This window comes from Hylobates moloch, unplaced genomic scaffold (genome assembly GCF_009828535.3).
Source record: "Hylobates moloch isolate HMO894 unplaced genomic scaffold, HMol_V3 SCAFFOLD_18, whole genome shotgun sequence".
NCBI classification, from domain to species: domain Eukaryota; kingdom Metazoa; phylum Chordata; class Mammalia; order Primates; family Hylobatidae; genus Hylobates; species Hylobates moloch.
This window is the reverse complement of record NW_026652293.1, coordinates 16,718,331-16,736,251: the sequence shown is the minus strand read 5'-3', so window position 1 is coordinate 16,736,251 and position 17,921 is coordinate 16,718,331. Positions and strand designations below refer to the sequence as shown.

At 34.5% G+C, this 17,921-nt stretch overlaps 1 protein-coding gene across 1 annotated transcript in view; it reads right to left on the bottom strand.

Annotated features, from left to right (window-relative positions):
• The window catches only part of ASPM (assembly factor for spindle microtubules), a 71,492-nt gene that overhangs the window by 44,145 nt on the left and 9,426 nt on the right, over positions 1–17,921 (bottom strand). Inside the window, exons 5-16 of the mRNA XM_032136719.2 lie at positions 15,130–15,276; positions 13,383–13,628; positions 12,343–12,410; positions 9,971–10,112; positions 9,243–9,373; positions 8,548–8,723; positions 5,127–5,272; positions 4,951–5,036; positions 4,189–4,410; positions 2,101–2,308; positions 1,872–2,014; positions 1,626–1,754 (exon numbers count right to left, since the gene is read on the bottom strand). Coding sequence (XP_031992610.1) covers positions 1,626–1,754; positions 1,872–2,014; positions 2,101–2,308; positions 4,189–4,410; positions 4,951–5,036; positions 5,127–5,272; positions 8,548–8,723; positions 9,243–9,373; positions 9,971–10,112; positions 12,343–12,410; positions 13,383–13,628; positions 15,130–15,276 — 1,844 coding nt within the window. The remainder of the gene's footprint in view (positions 1–1,625; positions 1,755–1,871; positions 2,015–2,100; positions 2,309–4,188; positions 4,411–4,950; positions 5,037–5,126; positions 5,273–8,547; positions 8,724–9,242; positions 9,374–9,970; positions 10,113–12,342; positions 12,411–13,382; positions 13,629–15,129; positions 15,277–17,921) is intronic.

Genomic DNA, 17,921 nt, shown 5'->3' with positions numbered 1-17,921 from the left:
AGGCAGATCACTTGAGGCCAGGAGTTTAAGACCAGCCTAGGCAATGGGGTGAAATCCTGTCTCTACAAAAAATACAAAAATTAGCTGGGTGTGGTGGCATGCACCTATAATCCCAACTACTCAGGAGGCTGAGGCACAAGAATGGCTTGAACCCAAGAGGAAAAATCTGAAGTGAGCCAAGATCGCGCTATTGCACTCCTGCCTGGGTGACAGAGTGAGACCTTGTCTCCAAAAGAAAAAAAAAATCTGATTAATACAAGGCTATCTTGAGCAGAAAATAAAAGCAGAATACATATATATCTATCTCTTATAATTCTAAAACTCTCATTTAATGCAATATAAAATGGGTGAATCAAATAGCTTGAGGACTGGCCAGGGGAGACACTTTCCTGAACTCTTCCAATTCCCCTAGAAGTACTGGAAGCTTCTAGGGGAATTGCTTTGGGAAAGTTTTCAGGAAGTTATTCTCCAAGTGATATGTAGGCAGGGAGGCAGATCCTGAGTTTAGGGGCACTATATGGCACAGAGCATATATAGTAGCAGAAAAGACCATTTGTGAGTGTTAAGACCCTGCCTATTTCCCAAACTTTACTATGAAGAGTTTGAGTAGGGGAAAAGAAAATTATTTCAATTAGTCTTATTTCCAAGTCTGGTGTGAAATGAAAAAACACATACTGTGTTTGAAAGTTGTCAAAATTTAGCTGTTTTACACAGCTACCAAAAACTTTATCATAGATGCATTATATTTCAAAGTTGAGAAGGAATATTGGGTGGAATGTATTTCTGAAATATTTATGATAAATTTTACTAGGCATGGATGCTTGTTTTTTTTTTTTTGTTTTTTTTTTTTGGTTTTCCAAATAAATAAATACAATATTAGTTAGTAGATGGAATAGGGAGACAAAAAGATTGAAACAGTTTGTTCAACTTGATCAAGGAGATCATTTCTTAGATTATTAAAAATAACAATTTTCTTAGAACTTAAGAAAAAAATTTTTTACATTAATGTAATTTTTGTACTGTTGGGGTCACAAAGGGAAACAATAAATAACATCTCTATTCTCATGCCCAGATCCTAACATTTTGAAAAATTAATAGCAGAAAACCAAAATACCACTTTTAAAACTAATAAAGGATAAAGTAGAAGACAGCTTCATGGCAAACAAACTAAGCTTACTAGTTAAATCACAAAATCAGACACTTGATGCCCAGGCCCAGGCAGCACTAGTTGAGGTCAAGCCTCATACAGCACAGAATAAAAAATTAATGGAAAGCTCCTGCTCTCCAGAGGCAGGTTAGATTCCAATAGGAGGAAAGGAAGAGCTGAGTCAAGCATCCCTATGTATTCCCCATAAATTTAAAAAGCAGATTAAGTTATTCCTCTTCCCCTGAAACAGACTAAGTGAAGGGGTGGACAGAGACTGGAAGATACATCAAATGAAGGGAATATTAGCAATTAGGGAGAAATACTTATACCTCCCCAACCCAAAATACATATACACAATTATTAAATTTATCTTAATAATGCCATACATCCGTAAAATGTAAAATCATATCAAAAATCAATCAACTGATATCTGCTAAAGTATAATTCACACTATAGTAGTTTCATATTCTAGGAGTACCTGATGGCGTTTGAGATCTGTTTTTAGTTTATATTTTCTCCATGTTGTTTGTATGAGTCGAGCAGCTCTTATTTCTTTACGAAGATCCAAAAGCCTTGCACAAAGAAATGACAAATAGGTAATAACCACCTAAAAAAAAAACCACAAAAGATAAAAACAGAATATCAACAGAGAATACAGTACTTACTATCATCTTCTGAGACTTTATTATTGAATTAATAATTAAGAAACTCTTCTTTCACTTACCTTTTCATCTGGAATTGTATTTGACATATCTGAATGATTAATCATAGCAGGTATTCCACCAAGGTCTCTAACTGCAGACCTGACCAACTGAAAATTTTTCTTTTCATTTTCTAGGAGCTCTTTGTATAGCTCTGAAGTATTTTCTATTATGCAGGAGGAAAGGAGAAATTAGCCATAGCTTCAAATCAAACATGGCAAAAAACTGGAAAAGTAACAAAAAGGGACTAACCATGATCAAATGCTTTAAGTGACATATCCAGAGAACTGTCATCAGATTCAGATGATGAATTTAATACCACTGAACCAGTTTGCGTACATTCCACAGTTTGAGTAGTACGCTGACATATAGCGTCAAATGGCACATAGCAAGGATGGTAATGGTGGATCAGGTAACATAACACACGGCCGTCTGAGAAAGACACTGTAAAATTCTCCACCTGATTGAAAATGCCAGAAAAACAACCGCATTTAGAAAGTAATATAGACATAATGGTTTGCAGAATACCTGTGAATGATAAAGGCAGAGACTGGAGTGACAAATCTACAAGGCAAGTAATGGCAAGTTTGACTGGTAAACTCTAAAATTTAAAAGAAAAAAATTAAACAGAGTATCCCCTAGAACCTTATGTGAGAGCATGGCGCATCCAACACCCTGATTTCGCACTTCTAACCTCTGGAACTGTGAGAGAATAAATTTCTACTTTAAGCCACCTAGTTTGTTGTAATTTGCAATGGTAGTCTTAGGAAACTACAACAACAAGCAATGAGTGGATTCTCATTATTTGTGAAAACTATATTTGTGAATATTGAACCATTGCATAGAGGAGAAATATAAGGTTAGTGTCCTATGAGCCTCTGGTTATAATATGTTTATCAACCAATCCACACATAACCTTGTTTTACAGGTGTTTCTGATTCAATAACACTAACTCATGGCCAACAGCATTATAATTCATGCCTGCATTAAAATTAGTTAACGCATATATTTTCTGTATATGGCACATCACAGTGTTCTCCTAAGAACACTAGACAGGGCTTCATTACTACACTTGAATAGGGCTTCATTACTACACTTGAAAGCCACTTTAAACAGGGAACTCACCAACAAACAGCACAAAAATGCAAAAAAGCACAATGCTAAATGGGTCCTGAAAAGGATGCTTGTTTACAGTATAAGAGCTGAAACAAAAAGAGCACCACTTTGTTTGACATTAGCTGGCGATGAGGGCCTAGGCATTCACACACGTCAATAAATGACCACAAAATACTGCAACTACTAATTTTGGCATTAAAAAGAAATTTTAGCTAGTATGCAAATTCCAAATATGGAAGTAATTAATACCGATGATCAACTTTGGCTCTCTAGTATTTAGTTAAAACATAGAAGATTATCCATATGTTTAACAATTTTTGTACTAATAACTTCTTGGTATAACCATATTGCAAGGCTTACCATATTTAGCTACACATGCCGTGTATCACTGTTTCTGTCTTATATTTGTTACCACATAGTTTATCCACGTGTTTAGGGGAAATTTTTTTCATATATTTATACTAAGAAGTATACTTCATACAGAAATTCAGTGTCAACCTAACAAACGATTATAGAGAGACTCAAATTTTGTTCTTCTTCCTCTATCTAGTGGTAAGTTCTTAGTTGTCCCTTTCTGAATGTGGGCTTATTTGAATTGACCTTTATAATAATGATATGATTCTTTTATGTCCCAGTTCTACGCAAGCATCTTCTACTAAGACTTCCATCTAAGGCATATTTTTCTTTTCTTAGTGATAAAATTATCATGTATCACACAATTGGTGACAGATTAGATGAAATACAGTGTATGATAATACATTCACTCATTTGAGGGAAAGTTTGATTACACAGATGAACTAAGAAATTCAAGAAAAGGGCCTGGCGCGGTGGCTCACGCCTGTAATCCCAGCACTTTAGGAGGCCGAGGCGGGCGGATCACGAGGTCAGGAGATCGAGACCATCCTGGCTAACACAGTGAAACCCTGTCTCTACTAAAAATACAAAAAATTAGCCGGGCGAGGTGGCGGGCGCCTGTAGCCCCAGCTACTCAAGAGGCTGAGGCAGGAGAATGGCGTGAACCCCAGGAGGCGGAGCCTACAGTGAGCCAAGATCGCCCACTGCACTCCAGCCTGGGAGACAGCGAGACTCCATTTCAAAAAAAAAAAACAAAAAAACAAACAAAAAAAAGAAATTCAAGAAAAGACTTCAGGCATTAAGTTTAAGTGACTTGCATCAAAATTTATTAAAATATATTGGGTTAAAACAAATAACAAAGAAACTTACCTTTTTATTATAGAAGGAACAAACAGCATTTACCCAATCCATCAATAACTTTATGTTTTCACTATATTGTTCAAAGGAATCACTATCCCTTTTGCCTTTTTTCTTATTAATAAGATCATCATAATGGCATGATAGTAGAGATATTGTTTTCTTTATACCCTTTGTGTGTTTTAGAAAGGCAATTTCTTCTTTTAATTGATCTAAGTTAAGGGAAATATCCACCTAAAACAAACACAAAAAAAGATAAATACCTTCATATTTTCCATAGATTATTTTTAACCCACAGAAATCAAAGTAATTGTCTTCTATTTAAGAGAAACTGAAGAAGATTTTTTAAACCAGAAAGTTAAAAAAATCAAAGAAAATAAAGTGCTTGAAATGGATATTTTAGTACAAAACAGTTGCTTTTTTTTTCCCCAAAGGCAAACACCATCTACACTGAAGTGATAAAATGTTCAGTGGTTAAGAACATGGGATTTGGGGCCACATGGGATTTATCAATGATGTAAACTGTAGTTTCAGTTTCCTCATCTGAGAGGTAGACATAACACCTACTTTGCAGGTGTGGTGAAGATTAGATTGAAAAAAAAAAAAAAAATATATATATATATATATATATATAGCATTTATCACAGTTACTGGGGCAAAATAAACCTTATTAAATGATGGTTGTTGTTGTTATTCTTTATTAGATTCAAATTGTTTTTATAAATCAGTAATCAAAATTGATAAAAAGTACAAGATGTACCAAATGTATAATACCTGAAAAGCAAACGCTATTTTCCAAAGCAACCTGAGAGTTTTTTCTCTGTGCCTATCCACAATATCCTTAGATAGAATTGTATTTCCTATAAAAGAAAAGGTTGTCCATTAGCATAATGTACGCACATATCAATATTCAGTGAGGAGAATAAGTTTTACCTCTACTCAGTTTTTACCATGCTCATCACTTAATTCAATTCCACGTGATTTAAGAACTTGAAGAACAATGTCAACATTGTGCATCTTTTGAAGACGACTTATTGCCGGAATCCTGAGTTTCTTTGAGAGGTCCCAGTTCTGTGTGAGAAGTTCCACGGTTCGCCTGGCAGTAATAAAATGTTCAGATGAACTTATTATAAAAACATATATGAAAAAACCCTTCACTAAAATATAGTTATTTCCCACATAAATCCCAAGAGTTACAGGGCTTTATGATCAGAAAGACTTCAAAAAACTATCTCAAAACTCTGTTGTTTCATAGTCGGCAAGTACAGTTCTTATTTTAAGTTTGGGATTGAAGTGTGTGAACAGATAATAAGAAAATAAGACATACATACATAAATGCACATATGAACAAAATAATAGGGCTCTACAGAGAAGAGAAAGAAGAAAGGAAAGGACAGAAAAGACAGGAGAGGGATGTAGAGCAGAGAGGAAGCACATTTATTGGGATGTACTATATTGTACACATCAAGCAAGTGCTTTATTTTCTTATTTCAGTCATCATGGTAAAGCCCACAATTACTTATTGTTAGATGAAGAAACTAAGGCCCATAGAGCTTAAATGAACTGCCTATGGTCATAGAGCTGGTAATGGCAAAACTAAGATGAGAACTAAAATCCAGTTTTGCTAGTTTCTACAGTAATTCCTATATATATATATATATATGTATGTATATATACACACACAAATATTTGAGTATCTACCTAACAAAGACAGAAAAAGCAAGCCCCAACTGATTTCTGTCTTCAACAAAAAGCTGGTAGATTTAGACAACCATAGTCTCTAAAGGCTAGAAAGAGACTTAAGATAATTCTAGGCCAACCATCCAATCAATTGTAGACCAACCCATCTTCCATGGCATTAATAGAGTAATCATCCCAAAGCATTCTCAAGTGACTTCAAAGATTTATAAAACAGTCATTTTGCTGACACTTGTCAAAACAGAAATTTGGTTATACAAGATCGATCTCTTAACTACTTAGAATTCCTAACCGACTAAATAACATCAACATCCAACAGTGCTGAATCCTCAGTAACTCATGTAAAAGCATAAAAATGGGCTTTCTGGCCAGCACGGTGGCTCACGCCTGTAATCCCAGCACTTTGGGAGGCCAAGGAGGGTGGATCACCTGAGGTCAGGAGTTCAAGACCAGCCTGGCCAACATGGTGAAACCCCGTCTCCACTGAAAATACAAAAATTAAATAGGTGTGGTGGTGCACGCCTACAGTCCCAGCTACTCATGGAGCTGAGGCAGGAGAATCGCTTGAACAAGGAGGCAGAAGCTGCAGTGAGCCGAGATCGTGCCACTGCATGCCAGCCTGGGTGACAGAGTGAGACTCTGTCTCAAAAAAAAAAAAAGGAGGGGGGCTTTCTTTGTGGAAATATAGCACTGAACATTAAACCAATCCTTGTTCCTCCTAGAAAGTGGAAAAAGTATAAAAACAATTCCTATTGGCCAGAATATTGATGTGGTAGCTTGAATTTATTAAATAAACAAATTAACCAACTAAAAAAAAATATGTGAAATATTTTAAGCAAAATGATCTTAGCTCGTATGGAACTGCTAAAGTGAGACAAAGCTGCAGTAAAAAGACTATAACTTGTGAGAATACTGATCAGAAAGGAAAGAATGTTCATGGAAATTTAGCCTAAAAGAAGGCAAGGGACATGTAAATTGTTTTTCAAAAACCAGGGATTCATAAAAATCTAGGATCTCATCCTCATAAATGTCAAAGAATTCCTCCATTCTGGCCAAGCGGTCCTCTGACCTCTGCTTGAACCTTCCAACACTGTGAACTGGTTGTTTGCTAAAGACACGTCTGAATATTGGCAAGTTTTTATACCAAACCCACATTCATCTTCCTGAAACTTTCATTGTTCATGCATACTTATTTTGCTTGGCAATAAACAATTTAATCACCTTTTATTATAAGACAGTTCTTCAAATATCTTAAAACATTTATGCCCCAGTTTTCTCTTCTGTTCTATTTCTCTAAATATTCACAGTTCTTTCAATTGGTCTCCACAAAACATGGATATAAGGTTTTTTAGTTTATACTCTAAAGTTATCTCTAGTCGAAACAAAGAAATTAAAAAGTATATCCAAATAGCTTCTTTCCTATTCAGTTGAGTTTCTAGACAACATGAATTTTAACATGAAGACTGCCTGCAATTAATTTTAGCTACAATATAAGCAATCTAAAATCTGACAAAAATGTACCAGTGTCAGCTAAAGAGTTTGGTAAGTTTTACCGTAGCAGAGATATTTTATAAAGACCATTAAATCTGTGCTTCCCATACGTCAACATTTAACTAGCTGTTTTGAGGCATAACAACTTCCTAAATACACAGAGAAAAAAACTTTCATTGCTTTAAAGAAATCTCTTGCCTTGACCCCAAAAGTGCTTCCTTGATAAGGATGTAACATATATTTTGGAGAGTTCCCTAGAAATAAAATGAGTATCTCCAACCCAGATACCCTAAAGAGGCCAGTCATGGCAAAATGCTAAAGGCCATTCCTTCTAAGCAAAACTGTCTATCCATCATACATACCAAAGCCAATTTTGAGCATTCCAGTTTGTTATTGAGGAAATACTGTGTAATTTGAAGTCAGATTTCATGAGTTTATGTCTCAATTCCACTGTGGAAAACTTGGGCAATCTGTTCTACCACTTCATCTTATTTTCCTCATATGTAAAACAAGGTTCATACTACTAAAAATGGTCTCAAATGATATAAAATTCATGAAACCACTGTCAATAAAAAGTGTCATTTTGGCCAGGCGCGGTGGCTCATGCCTGTAATCCCAGAACTTTGGGAGGCCAAGGCAGGCGGATCACGAGGTCAGGAGATCGAGACCATCTTGGCTAACATGGTGAAACCCTGTCTCTACTAAAAATACAAAAAATTAGCTGGGCGTGGTGGCGGGCACCTGCAGTCCCAGCTACTGCAGAGGCTGAGGCAGGAGAATGGCGTGAACCCAGGAGGCAGGCATGCAGTGAGCGGAGACCTTGCCAGTGCCCTCCATACTGGGTAATAGAGTGAGACTCCGTCTCAAAAAAAATAAAAGTGTTTTTTCAATGTTTGATATTTTAATTAGTTTAATGGTCTTCCCAACTCCTATTCTGAGACATCAGTAATTATTATCCATGAGCCCTAGTCACATGCCATCAGGAAAAAAGGTGTGGATAGGAGACAAGGTTTCTGGACATAACATTGATTATCACTTCCCTGAAAAAAAGAAAAATCTCAATTTTTTTCAATACTAAATTTATTGTACTACATGAAAGAGCAAGATTGAATAATTACAAGTATTTTCCAGAAAATGTTAGTCTATTCCATTAAGCAAAATAATTCTATTTCTTATACGTACACAAGGCGCACTCCACATTGCAAGTCTACAGCAAGATTTGTAACGGCAAAATCAAATTCATCAAATGGTGTCTGAACATGGTTAACAGGTAATCCCAATAAGCCAAGGTGACGGGAAAGGTCACCTTCACCACTTAGGAAATCTCGTGAAAAAGCCAAAAGGATTTCTTTACTAGCCTATAAAGAAATAAGTTCCAGATATTATATTCCAATATTATAATTTTGCTTATAATAAAAACAAATCCTCTAAATCATTCTGTACATATAAAAATAAAATAAATAGTATAAAAAGTTTCATATATACATTAATAATGCAAATTTCATATATATTTCCAACTTAAGATCTATCTAAAAGTTGCTCATAATACATTATAAAAACTAGCATTAACTTGATTATATACTACATCAAAATTAGGAAAGAAATTTTCTCAAAAATTAAATCTTCAGAAGCATAGTTTAATCCATCTTCAAGTCAAAATTAAGAGTAATGATAATGTGCTGATGAAAGGTAAACCAATAAAAATCAGGGATGGTTAGAATTACTGATGGGACTCACTAGACAGGCATTCCTATTTTACTCCCCTGAGTATTATTCTTTGGAAAACTAATTTTTTTCTAAAGAGAAAACATACCATAAAAGCAAGAAAAGTCATAAATAGGAAATATAAAATATAAAGCATAAAATGAAAAGCATACCTTGAATTCGGCATCTTTACAGAAGAGGCAAGGATCATGATCAATGAGTCTGGAAATTTTAGCATAATCAAGAAAACAGACCAACAACAATAACTTTTTCAATGTAAACTTGGACAAAGCTTCTTCATGACCTTAAATAAAGTACAAAAAAGCACAGCAAGTTAATCTATGAAAGGTAGGTTTCATCTTAAAATATGATAACAATAATGATAATGTGTTAGTAAAACAAAAAGTGTGGGGTAGCAAGCACAAATAAAACACTATGTGCCTTTGTTAGTGCTTTATGTGTATAAATCCATTTAATCCTCCCAATAGCTCTATGGGACAAGTATGCACCACTGAATATTTTCAATTCACAGATGAGGAAACAGGCACAGAGGCATCAAGAGATTTAGTTGGTCTTATTCAACAAATATTTAATGAACACCTATTACGTGCAGGCACCATCGTAGGTGTTACATATACAGTGCCAAACTACAACAAACATGACCCCCATAGGACTTACAACCTACTGAGGGGAGAGGATGGGTAGAGACAACAGATAGAATTATAAATAGTGATGGAGGAATTAATGGGGAATGAGGGTCTAGGAAGGGAGAGCACTAGAAGCAGAGACTTATTTAGACTGGTTTCTTTGAGAAAGGAAAATGTAAACAGAAACAGGAAGAATGACAATAAGCCATTCATGTATAGTGTGGAGAGAATGTAGGAGAGGCAGAGATACTTACCATCTCTATACAGATGAGGAACAGTGGGGTGTCTATACTCAGCTGCTATATCAGGATTCCAAAGTAAGCGATTCAGAATAAACATAGCCAACCCTGTGACATCACTGTTATCTTCCAAAGCTATGAGTTCTCCATAAGTTGTCTGAAAATAAATTAAAGCCAAAGTCAGAATTACGCTATCTCTAAGAAACAAAGGGAAGTGACTGAGGGATGGCAGACCATAACCTAAGGAACTGGCAACGTTCTACTTTCTAAATGACATGGTTATTTGCTAAATAACTTCTTTAAACTATGCATATATGATTTATTTATATCTTATTGTATATGGTATACTTTGCAATGCAAAAAGACAAAGCTCAGGACTAAGATAAGTCTTAATCATCTGACGAGCAACATTCCCATTTTAATTTTTTATTTAAGTTAAAGAACTATCAAATATAGGCATGTTGTTCAAATTTATTTATAACTGTCCCATTAAGTACATCATGAAGTTATAACAGAAACCTAAATATTCAAACTTTTATGATAGTTATCAATGTAGAAAACATCTGCAAATCATCCAAGATAATTTGAAAATTACAGGTCTGTTTATAATCAACGATTTAAATATAAAATTAGTTTAACATTAGCATGCTTATTATTAATAATTTTTAAAGCAATTAGAAAAAACTTAAAAAAAATCAAATTCTGCAACCCTACATTGACAAAATATAAAGATTAAAGCATGGAAAAGTATTAATTATTACCTACCAAAATAGAGGAATTTATCTTTATTTACTTTTTTTGGCCTTTGATTTTTTTTAAAATCCTCACCTACATTTATTTAAAGAATCCTAGGGTGTAGTAATAAGGTACCTGTAAAAAGATTATACATCCCCACCACCTGCCATAAATTTGCTGTGACTTGTGGGAGGTTAATACATTCCTAACTAGTTTGTGCTTAGCTACATAACGTGCTTTGGCCAACGGAATGTGGGTGGAGATGATACAAATTACATCCAAGAGGTTTTAAAAAGCATTGTAAGGTTCCACACAAAGTTCTTGATTTCATTTTTGCCACAAAAAAGCTATGTCCCAAATATGGGGGGCTCTATTTCAATTGAGGTTCCAGAATTCTTTCATATGTGAAGCAGAGCTAGTTGATCTGTAACTTGCCAACCATTTAAAGGGAAAGGACACTGGAATTGAAATAAGAAATCCCACCAATGACACCATAATGCTGTGTAACCACAGTAAGCTTATTATTTATTCTCTCTGGGCCTGAATTTATTGGTATATAAAAGCCAGATTATTACAAAGATCCTGTTCGGTCCCAAAGACTCTTCTACTCCAAAACCTGGAATAAACTGAAATAGTAATGGGAGACCCTACATTGAGAAGGTAAGAAACCTAGAAAAAATGTGAAAGCATACTAGCAAAAGACTAAAGAATACGGACGCACAAAAGATACTTTTAATAAAAATGTCTTTAAACAGCCAATTATTAATAGTATCTTTCTAATTCAGTTGGTTTCAACATTCTAGATATTACAGAGCCAAGTACTATGTAAAGAATACAAATCCTGATGACATTTTTATGAGTACTATTTCATCAGACTGGTATAGGTTCAACTCCTGACCAAACAATTGGCATAGGGCAAGTCACTTTTTTTTTTTTTCTGAGAAGGAGTCTTGCTGTGTCACCCAGGCCCAGGCTGGAGTGCAGTGGCGCGATCTCAGCTAACTGCAAGCTCCACCTCCCGGGTTCCCGTCATTCTCCTGCCTCAGCCTCCCAAGTAGCTGGGACTACAGGCACCCGCCACCAAGCTCGGCTAATTTTTTTGTATTTTTAGTAGAGACAGGGTTTCACCATGTTAGCCAGGATGGTCTCGATCTCCTGACCTCGTGATCAGCTCACCTCAGTCTCCCAAAGTGCTGGGATTACAGCATGAGCCACCACGCCCGGCCAGGGCAAGTCACTTTAACATCTAAGCTTCTGTTTCGTTAGTGAAGTGGAAATAATAATACATACCTCACTGGGTTTTAAGAAATTTAAATTAGAAAATGTATACACAGCACCCTTGTCTTTGCATTTGTAAATTTTCAAAAATGAGTTTACTATAGTTGTCATTACATGCAGCACCAAATTATGTTTAAAGAGACCGTACAGTAAAATGTTGTATTATAATATGGTGTAATAATATATAATGGCATAGTCTATTTACCTAATAAGCATTTATTAATGGGTCTTACATTTTATACTAAAAGATGAATCAAACTAACCTAATGACTTTAAACTTTTATAAGTAAAACCACATTGTAATAAAATGAGTCTATTCTACAAAAAGTGTATAATAAAAAATATTATTTTAGAAATCTGAAATGTATGCTTACCTCTAGACCAATTCGAAGCCACAAAGGATTGTAGGACAACAGCCAATTCAGGACTTTTTGACGTTCTCCTGAAATGCATGTCAAAGACAGATAAGTTCAAATAGATAATCAAATAGAGACAAGAAATAAAACTTCATGGAGAGTATATCAGTGGGAAAAAAAAAAATTGCTTATATGAAATAATTTAAATAAAATACACTTCTAGTCTTAAATATACATGATCATATTCAAGTATGTGGGATTTTTGGCAGCAAGGCTAAAGCATGTATACCTAGTTTTGAAATACAAAATCTCTTGGGGACATCAGTATCTGGAAGAGATAGCTGCATTCTTATGTTCATTGCAGCATTATCCATAATACGGAATCAACCTAAGTGTCCATTAGTGAATAAGTGGATAAAGAAAATGTGGGGTATGTGTATGTATATATACAAATAAATATATATGATAAATATATATATATTTATATATAATGAAGTACTATTCAGTCTTAAAAATGAAAATCCTGTCACTTGTGATAACATGGATCAATCTGGAGGATATTATGCAAAGTGAAATAGCCTAAGCATAGAAAAACAAATACTGTATGATCTCATTTATATGTGAAATCTAAACAAGTTGAATTTATAGAAGCAGAGAATGGTGGTTGCCAGAGAATGGGGTAGAGGGACTGGGGCGATGTTGTCAAAGGGGTATAAAGTTTCAGTTACGCAGGATGAATAAATTCTGGAGATCGAATGTACACCATGATGACTATAGTTAATAACAGTGACTTGTATACTTGAAATTTGCTGAGAGTACTTCTTAAATGTTTTCACCACACATACACACAAGAAGGTAACTATGTGAGTAGATACATTAATTAGCTTGATTGTTATAATCATTTAATAATGTATACATATATCAACATCATGTTGTATACCTTAAATATATGCCATTTTTACTTGTCAATTATATGTCAATAAAGCTGGGGGAAAAAAACACAGAATCTCTTGAATGTTTTTAAAGAATTAATGTCAAGATTTCTGCAATCTTCTTACCCACATCTTTCCATAGGTGTCTATCTTTTCGAACAATTAACCGCCTAGCTTCAATTTCAATTTCAAGCTTTTTAATAGCTTTAACCATTTTTTCAGAAGTAAACAAACGGCATGCTGCACGACGTAGTCTGTTTAACCTACACCGAGCAGTATAAGCTCTGAGAGACATTTCCTCTTTTGTAGGTGCTCTAGGAACGCTTATTTTATGTTGATTCTCTATTCCCAAAAGAAGAGTAGCAGCATTTACTGGGTAAAAAACAAAAGAAAGAATGTTTCTGGTTAAACAATATCTCTACATATTCTTAAATCCAGCAATAAAATGTAATTTCAGACGGTAAAAACATAATCTATTCCTCACCCCCTCCAAGCTTACTCCTTAGGCTAGTCTATCATTGCAACCTATTAGCTCTACCTGCAAAATGTATTCCAAGTCTAGCCACTTTTCACCGCCTCTACTATCACAAATTCAAACATGATTATCTCTAATTCAGACTAATGAATTAACCTCCTAACTGGTTTATCTGTTCCCATCCTTTTTATAAATTAATAAAAGTCAAGTTTCTAAGGAATATAATTTTTAAAAATCAATTGAATTTTGAAACGTAATTTAATCTTTTATAAAACACATTTTCTTTTAAGAAAAGAATGAAAAATGAGGCTTTGCTTCCTTTTGGAAAAAAAACAACTTTTTTTTTTTTTTTTAAGTGATCTCTAAGATCACTGCTTAGAGAGCATCTAATTCAAAGACCCTTTTAATACAAAAATCCAGCCAGGTAAAATTGCTCACACCTGTAATCCCCAGCCCTTTGGGAGGCCAAGGCAGGTGAATTACTCGAGCCTAGGAGTTCAAGACCAACTCTGGCAACATAGCAAGAACTCTCCTATTCAAAAATAAAAAATAATAAAAAAAAAACTAACCAGGCATGGTGGCGTGCACTTGTAGTCACAACTACTCAGGAGGTTGAGGGAGCAAGATTGCTTGAGCCTGGGAAGCGGAGGCCACAGTGAGCTGTGATCACGCTAATGCACTCCAGACTGCGTGAGGGAGTGAGACCTTGTCTCCAACAGCAAAAAAGAAAAAAAAATCCTATACAAGTGTTTCTCTGACAAAAATAAATCAGTGTCTGTCTGAACACCAGAACAATAGGAAAATCGTCACTTAAAAGTTAGCCTATATGATGATTTGACAATTTAAACATTTATAAGAATTTTTCCTTATCTTCAGCTGAAATTGATCCCTATAACTTCTATGCTAGAGCTGCACAAAAGTTAAGTTTCCTTCTCTTTCACAAGAAAACATTTCAAATGTTTGAAAGGCACATCTCTACCTGGTCCCTTTCCCAAGTTTTCTCTTTTCCAGAACAAACGCTGAAATGTTTAAAAATTCCTCATATGAATTCGTGTTTAGTTTCCTCATAATCCTATAGCTTTCCAACATACTTCTTAAACTAAGGTATTGAACAGTGGGGACAATATGCCCAAAGTGGGCAGGCCACACAGGACTGATTGCAATGACTGATGAGAGAGAATAGAGAACAAAAAGTATATTTCAGTACTTTTGGTAAAGAAAATCTACATATATAAATTTATGTAAGTAAAAATTCTTACCTATACAAGCATTTAGGCTAATGAACAGGGAATTATGCATTAATTATAATAACTATGTATAATTAAAGAATGACAAACAATGTTAAAAATTTTATCTGTTAAAAGTATTATTAAATTTAAACATTAACTTAACGTTTACCTTCAGAAGTATTTGTTTTTACAGTGAAGTCATCAGGGGTTAATATAAAATTTAACCACCAAGTGAAGCCCTGTTCCTGCTTTTCCTTCCAGCGTTCATCATAAAACATGTTTTTTGCAGCAAATGGCAAAGGGTGTCTGGGAATATCTAAGAATACAATTAGGTTACTGCATAAAAAAATTTCCTTTAACTTATTGTACAATATATAGCAAAAGTCATTTTAACTAGCAATACCATCTTTAAAATACTGAACAATATTTGCTTTTCTACTACTTGCAGGAAAGAGCTGAAAGCATTTTGGGTATGAAATGTAATCAGAGCAAAATGGGGAAAAGTAAAGCGATATTTCCTGGTTATTTAATACTAAACCACCATGAGTCAACTACATTAAAGTCTGATAGAATATCTTTTTTATAATTGATGCATAATAGATGTACATATTTTTGATGTACATGTGATAATATATTCATAGAATTTATACAAATCAGGTCAGTGTACTTGGGATATCCATCACCTTAAATACCTGTCGGCTTTTTTTTTTTTTTTTTTTTTGCCTTTTTGGTAGAATGATTTATTTTCTTTTGGGTCTTTACCAAGTAATGAGATTGCTGGGTAAATGCTAGTCCTGGGCAGATTGCTTGTGGCCAGGAGTTTGTAACCAGCCTGGGCAACATGGCAAAACCCCGTCTCTACCAAAAACACAAATAAACTAGCTGGGCATGGTGGCACATGCCTGTAGCCCCAGCTACCTGGGAGGCCCAGACGGAAGAATCACCCGAACCCAAGAGATGGAGGTGTCAGTGAGCCGAGATCACACCACTGCACTCCAGCCTGGGTAACAGAGCAGGACTCTGTCCCAAAAAACAAAACAAAAAAAGACAATGTGAGAATCTTGAAAGCTCAGAGAGAAGAGCAACTCTCACAGACAAGGGATCTGGATAACATTAGCAGCTGATTTCTCAGCAGAAAACTTGAAGGCCAGTAGGCAGTGGATTATATATTTAATATAATGAAGAAACCTGTCAATTGAGAAATTGATAGCTGGAAAACCTGTCCTTCAAAAATAAGGGAGAAATTAAGACATTTCTAGATTTTTTTTAAAGCTGAAAAAATCCATTTATCTCTAAATTTGCCATACAAGAAGCATTAAAGTCCTTCAGGCTGAAATAAATGAACTCTAGGCAGTAACTATGTAAGTAAATAAGCGAGCTATATGAATATATAAAGCTCTCTGGTAAAGGTAAATACATAAACAAGCATAAAAACAGTATTATTGTAATTTTGGTTTGTAACTCCGCTTTTTATTTTCTACAGGATTTAAAAGGCAAATGCATAAAATGTAATTGTAAATCTGTTAGGTGGTGTACGATGAATAAAGATATAATTTGTGACATCAATAACCTAAAAAGAGTAGAGCTATATAGCAGTAGAATTTTGGTATGTGATTGAAGTTAAGTTGAAATAAATTCACATTAGAATGTTATAACTCTAGGATGTTATATGTAATTTTCATAGTAAAGGAAAACAAAATATACATAGAATATACACAAAAGGAAATGAGAATAGAAACAAAACTTGTCACTACAAAAAAAATCAACTAAAGATAAAAGAAGTTAATAATTGAGAAAATGACTGGCAAAAATCAGTAACTCTGACTTATTAAAACTTTCCATGCAATACTATGCAGCCATAAAAAATGATGAGTTCATGTCCTTTGTAGGGACATGGATGAAACTGGAAACCATCATTCTCCGTAAACTATCACAAGGACAAAAAAACCAAACACAGCATGTTCTCACTCATAGGTGGGAACTGAACAATGAGAACACATGGACACAGGAAGGGGAACACCACACTCCGGGGACTGTTGTGGGGTGGGGGGAGGGGAGAGGGACAGCATTAGGAGATATACCTAATGCTAAATGACGAGTTAATGGGTGCAGCACACCAACATGGCACATGGATACATATGTAACAAACCTGCACATTGTGCACATGTACCCTAAAACTTAAAGTATAATAATAAAAAAAATTAAAAAAAAAAAAACTTTCCATGCTACATAAATCTGGAAACTCTATTTCACATAAAACTGGAGCTGAAAGAGACAAATATTTACTTATAAAATTAAAAGTTATATGGGAAACAAATACTAATTTTTTTTTAGAAAAAATTATGAACAGAGTAAAAATATGCCTTATAGTATCATATAATATCAGGTTTTATAGCTCTGGGAAAATAGAAAATAAAATGTTCTGTTAGCATGAATACTTCTGTGCCCTAAAAAAACTCTATGGATCATACTATTATTACCTAAAATGTCTATTCTCAAATGTAGCAGAGGGATAATTTTTATAAGGTAGATATTATTTTTAGATATGGAATAATATTGGTGATTTCAATTTTAATAACATTGGATTAAGATGAAAGAATGAGAAGATAAAGGTCCCTCAGCAATATAACTCACAAACATGTTCAGAAGCAGTAAGAAGTCACATTAATTATTTTTTGAAAGTCAATAATCTACATTTTTAATTTATGCATATAGCATAGCTAATATACTATAGCTGGGTCGATTTATTCAAGGAATAATTGCCGCTATGTGTCAGACATTGTTCTAGGCCTAGGAATGGATACGTAAGTGAACAAAGCAAAGATTCTGGTTCTTGTAGAGTTTCCATTAAAAGACCATTTAGTAAAATTTTTCTTCCCCAAAATTACAAAATCTGTAAGATGATTTAACAACATGTATAAAAGTCACTGTGGGCTGGGCATGGTGGCTCATACCAGGTGT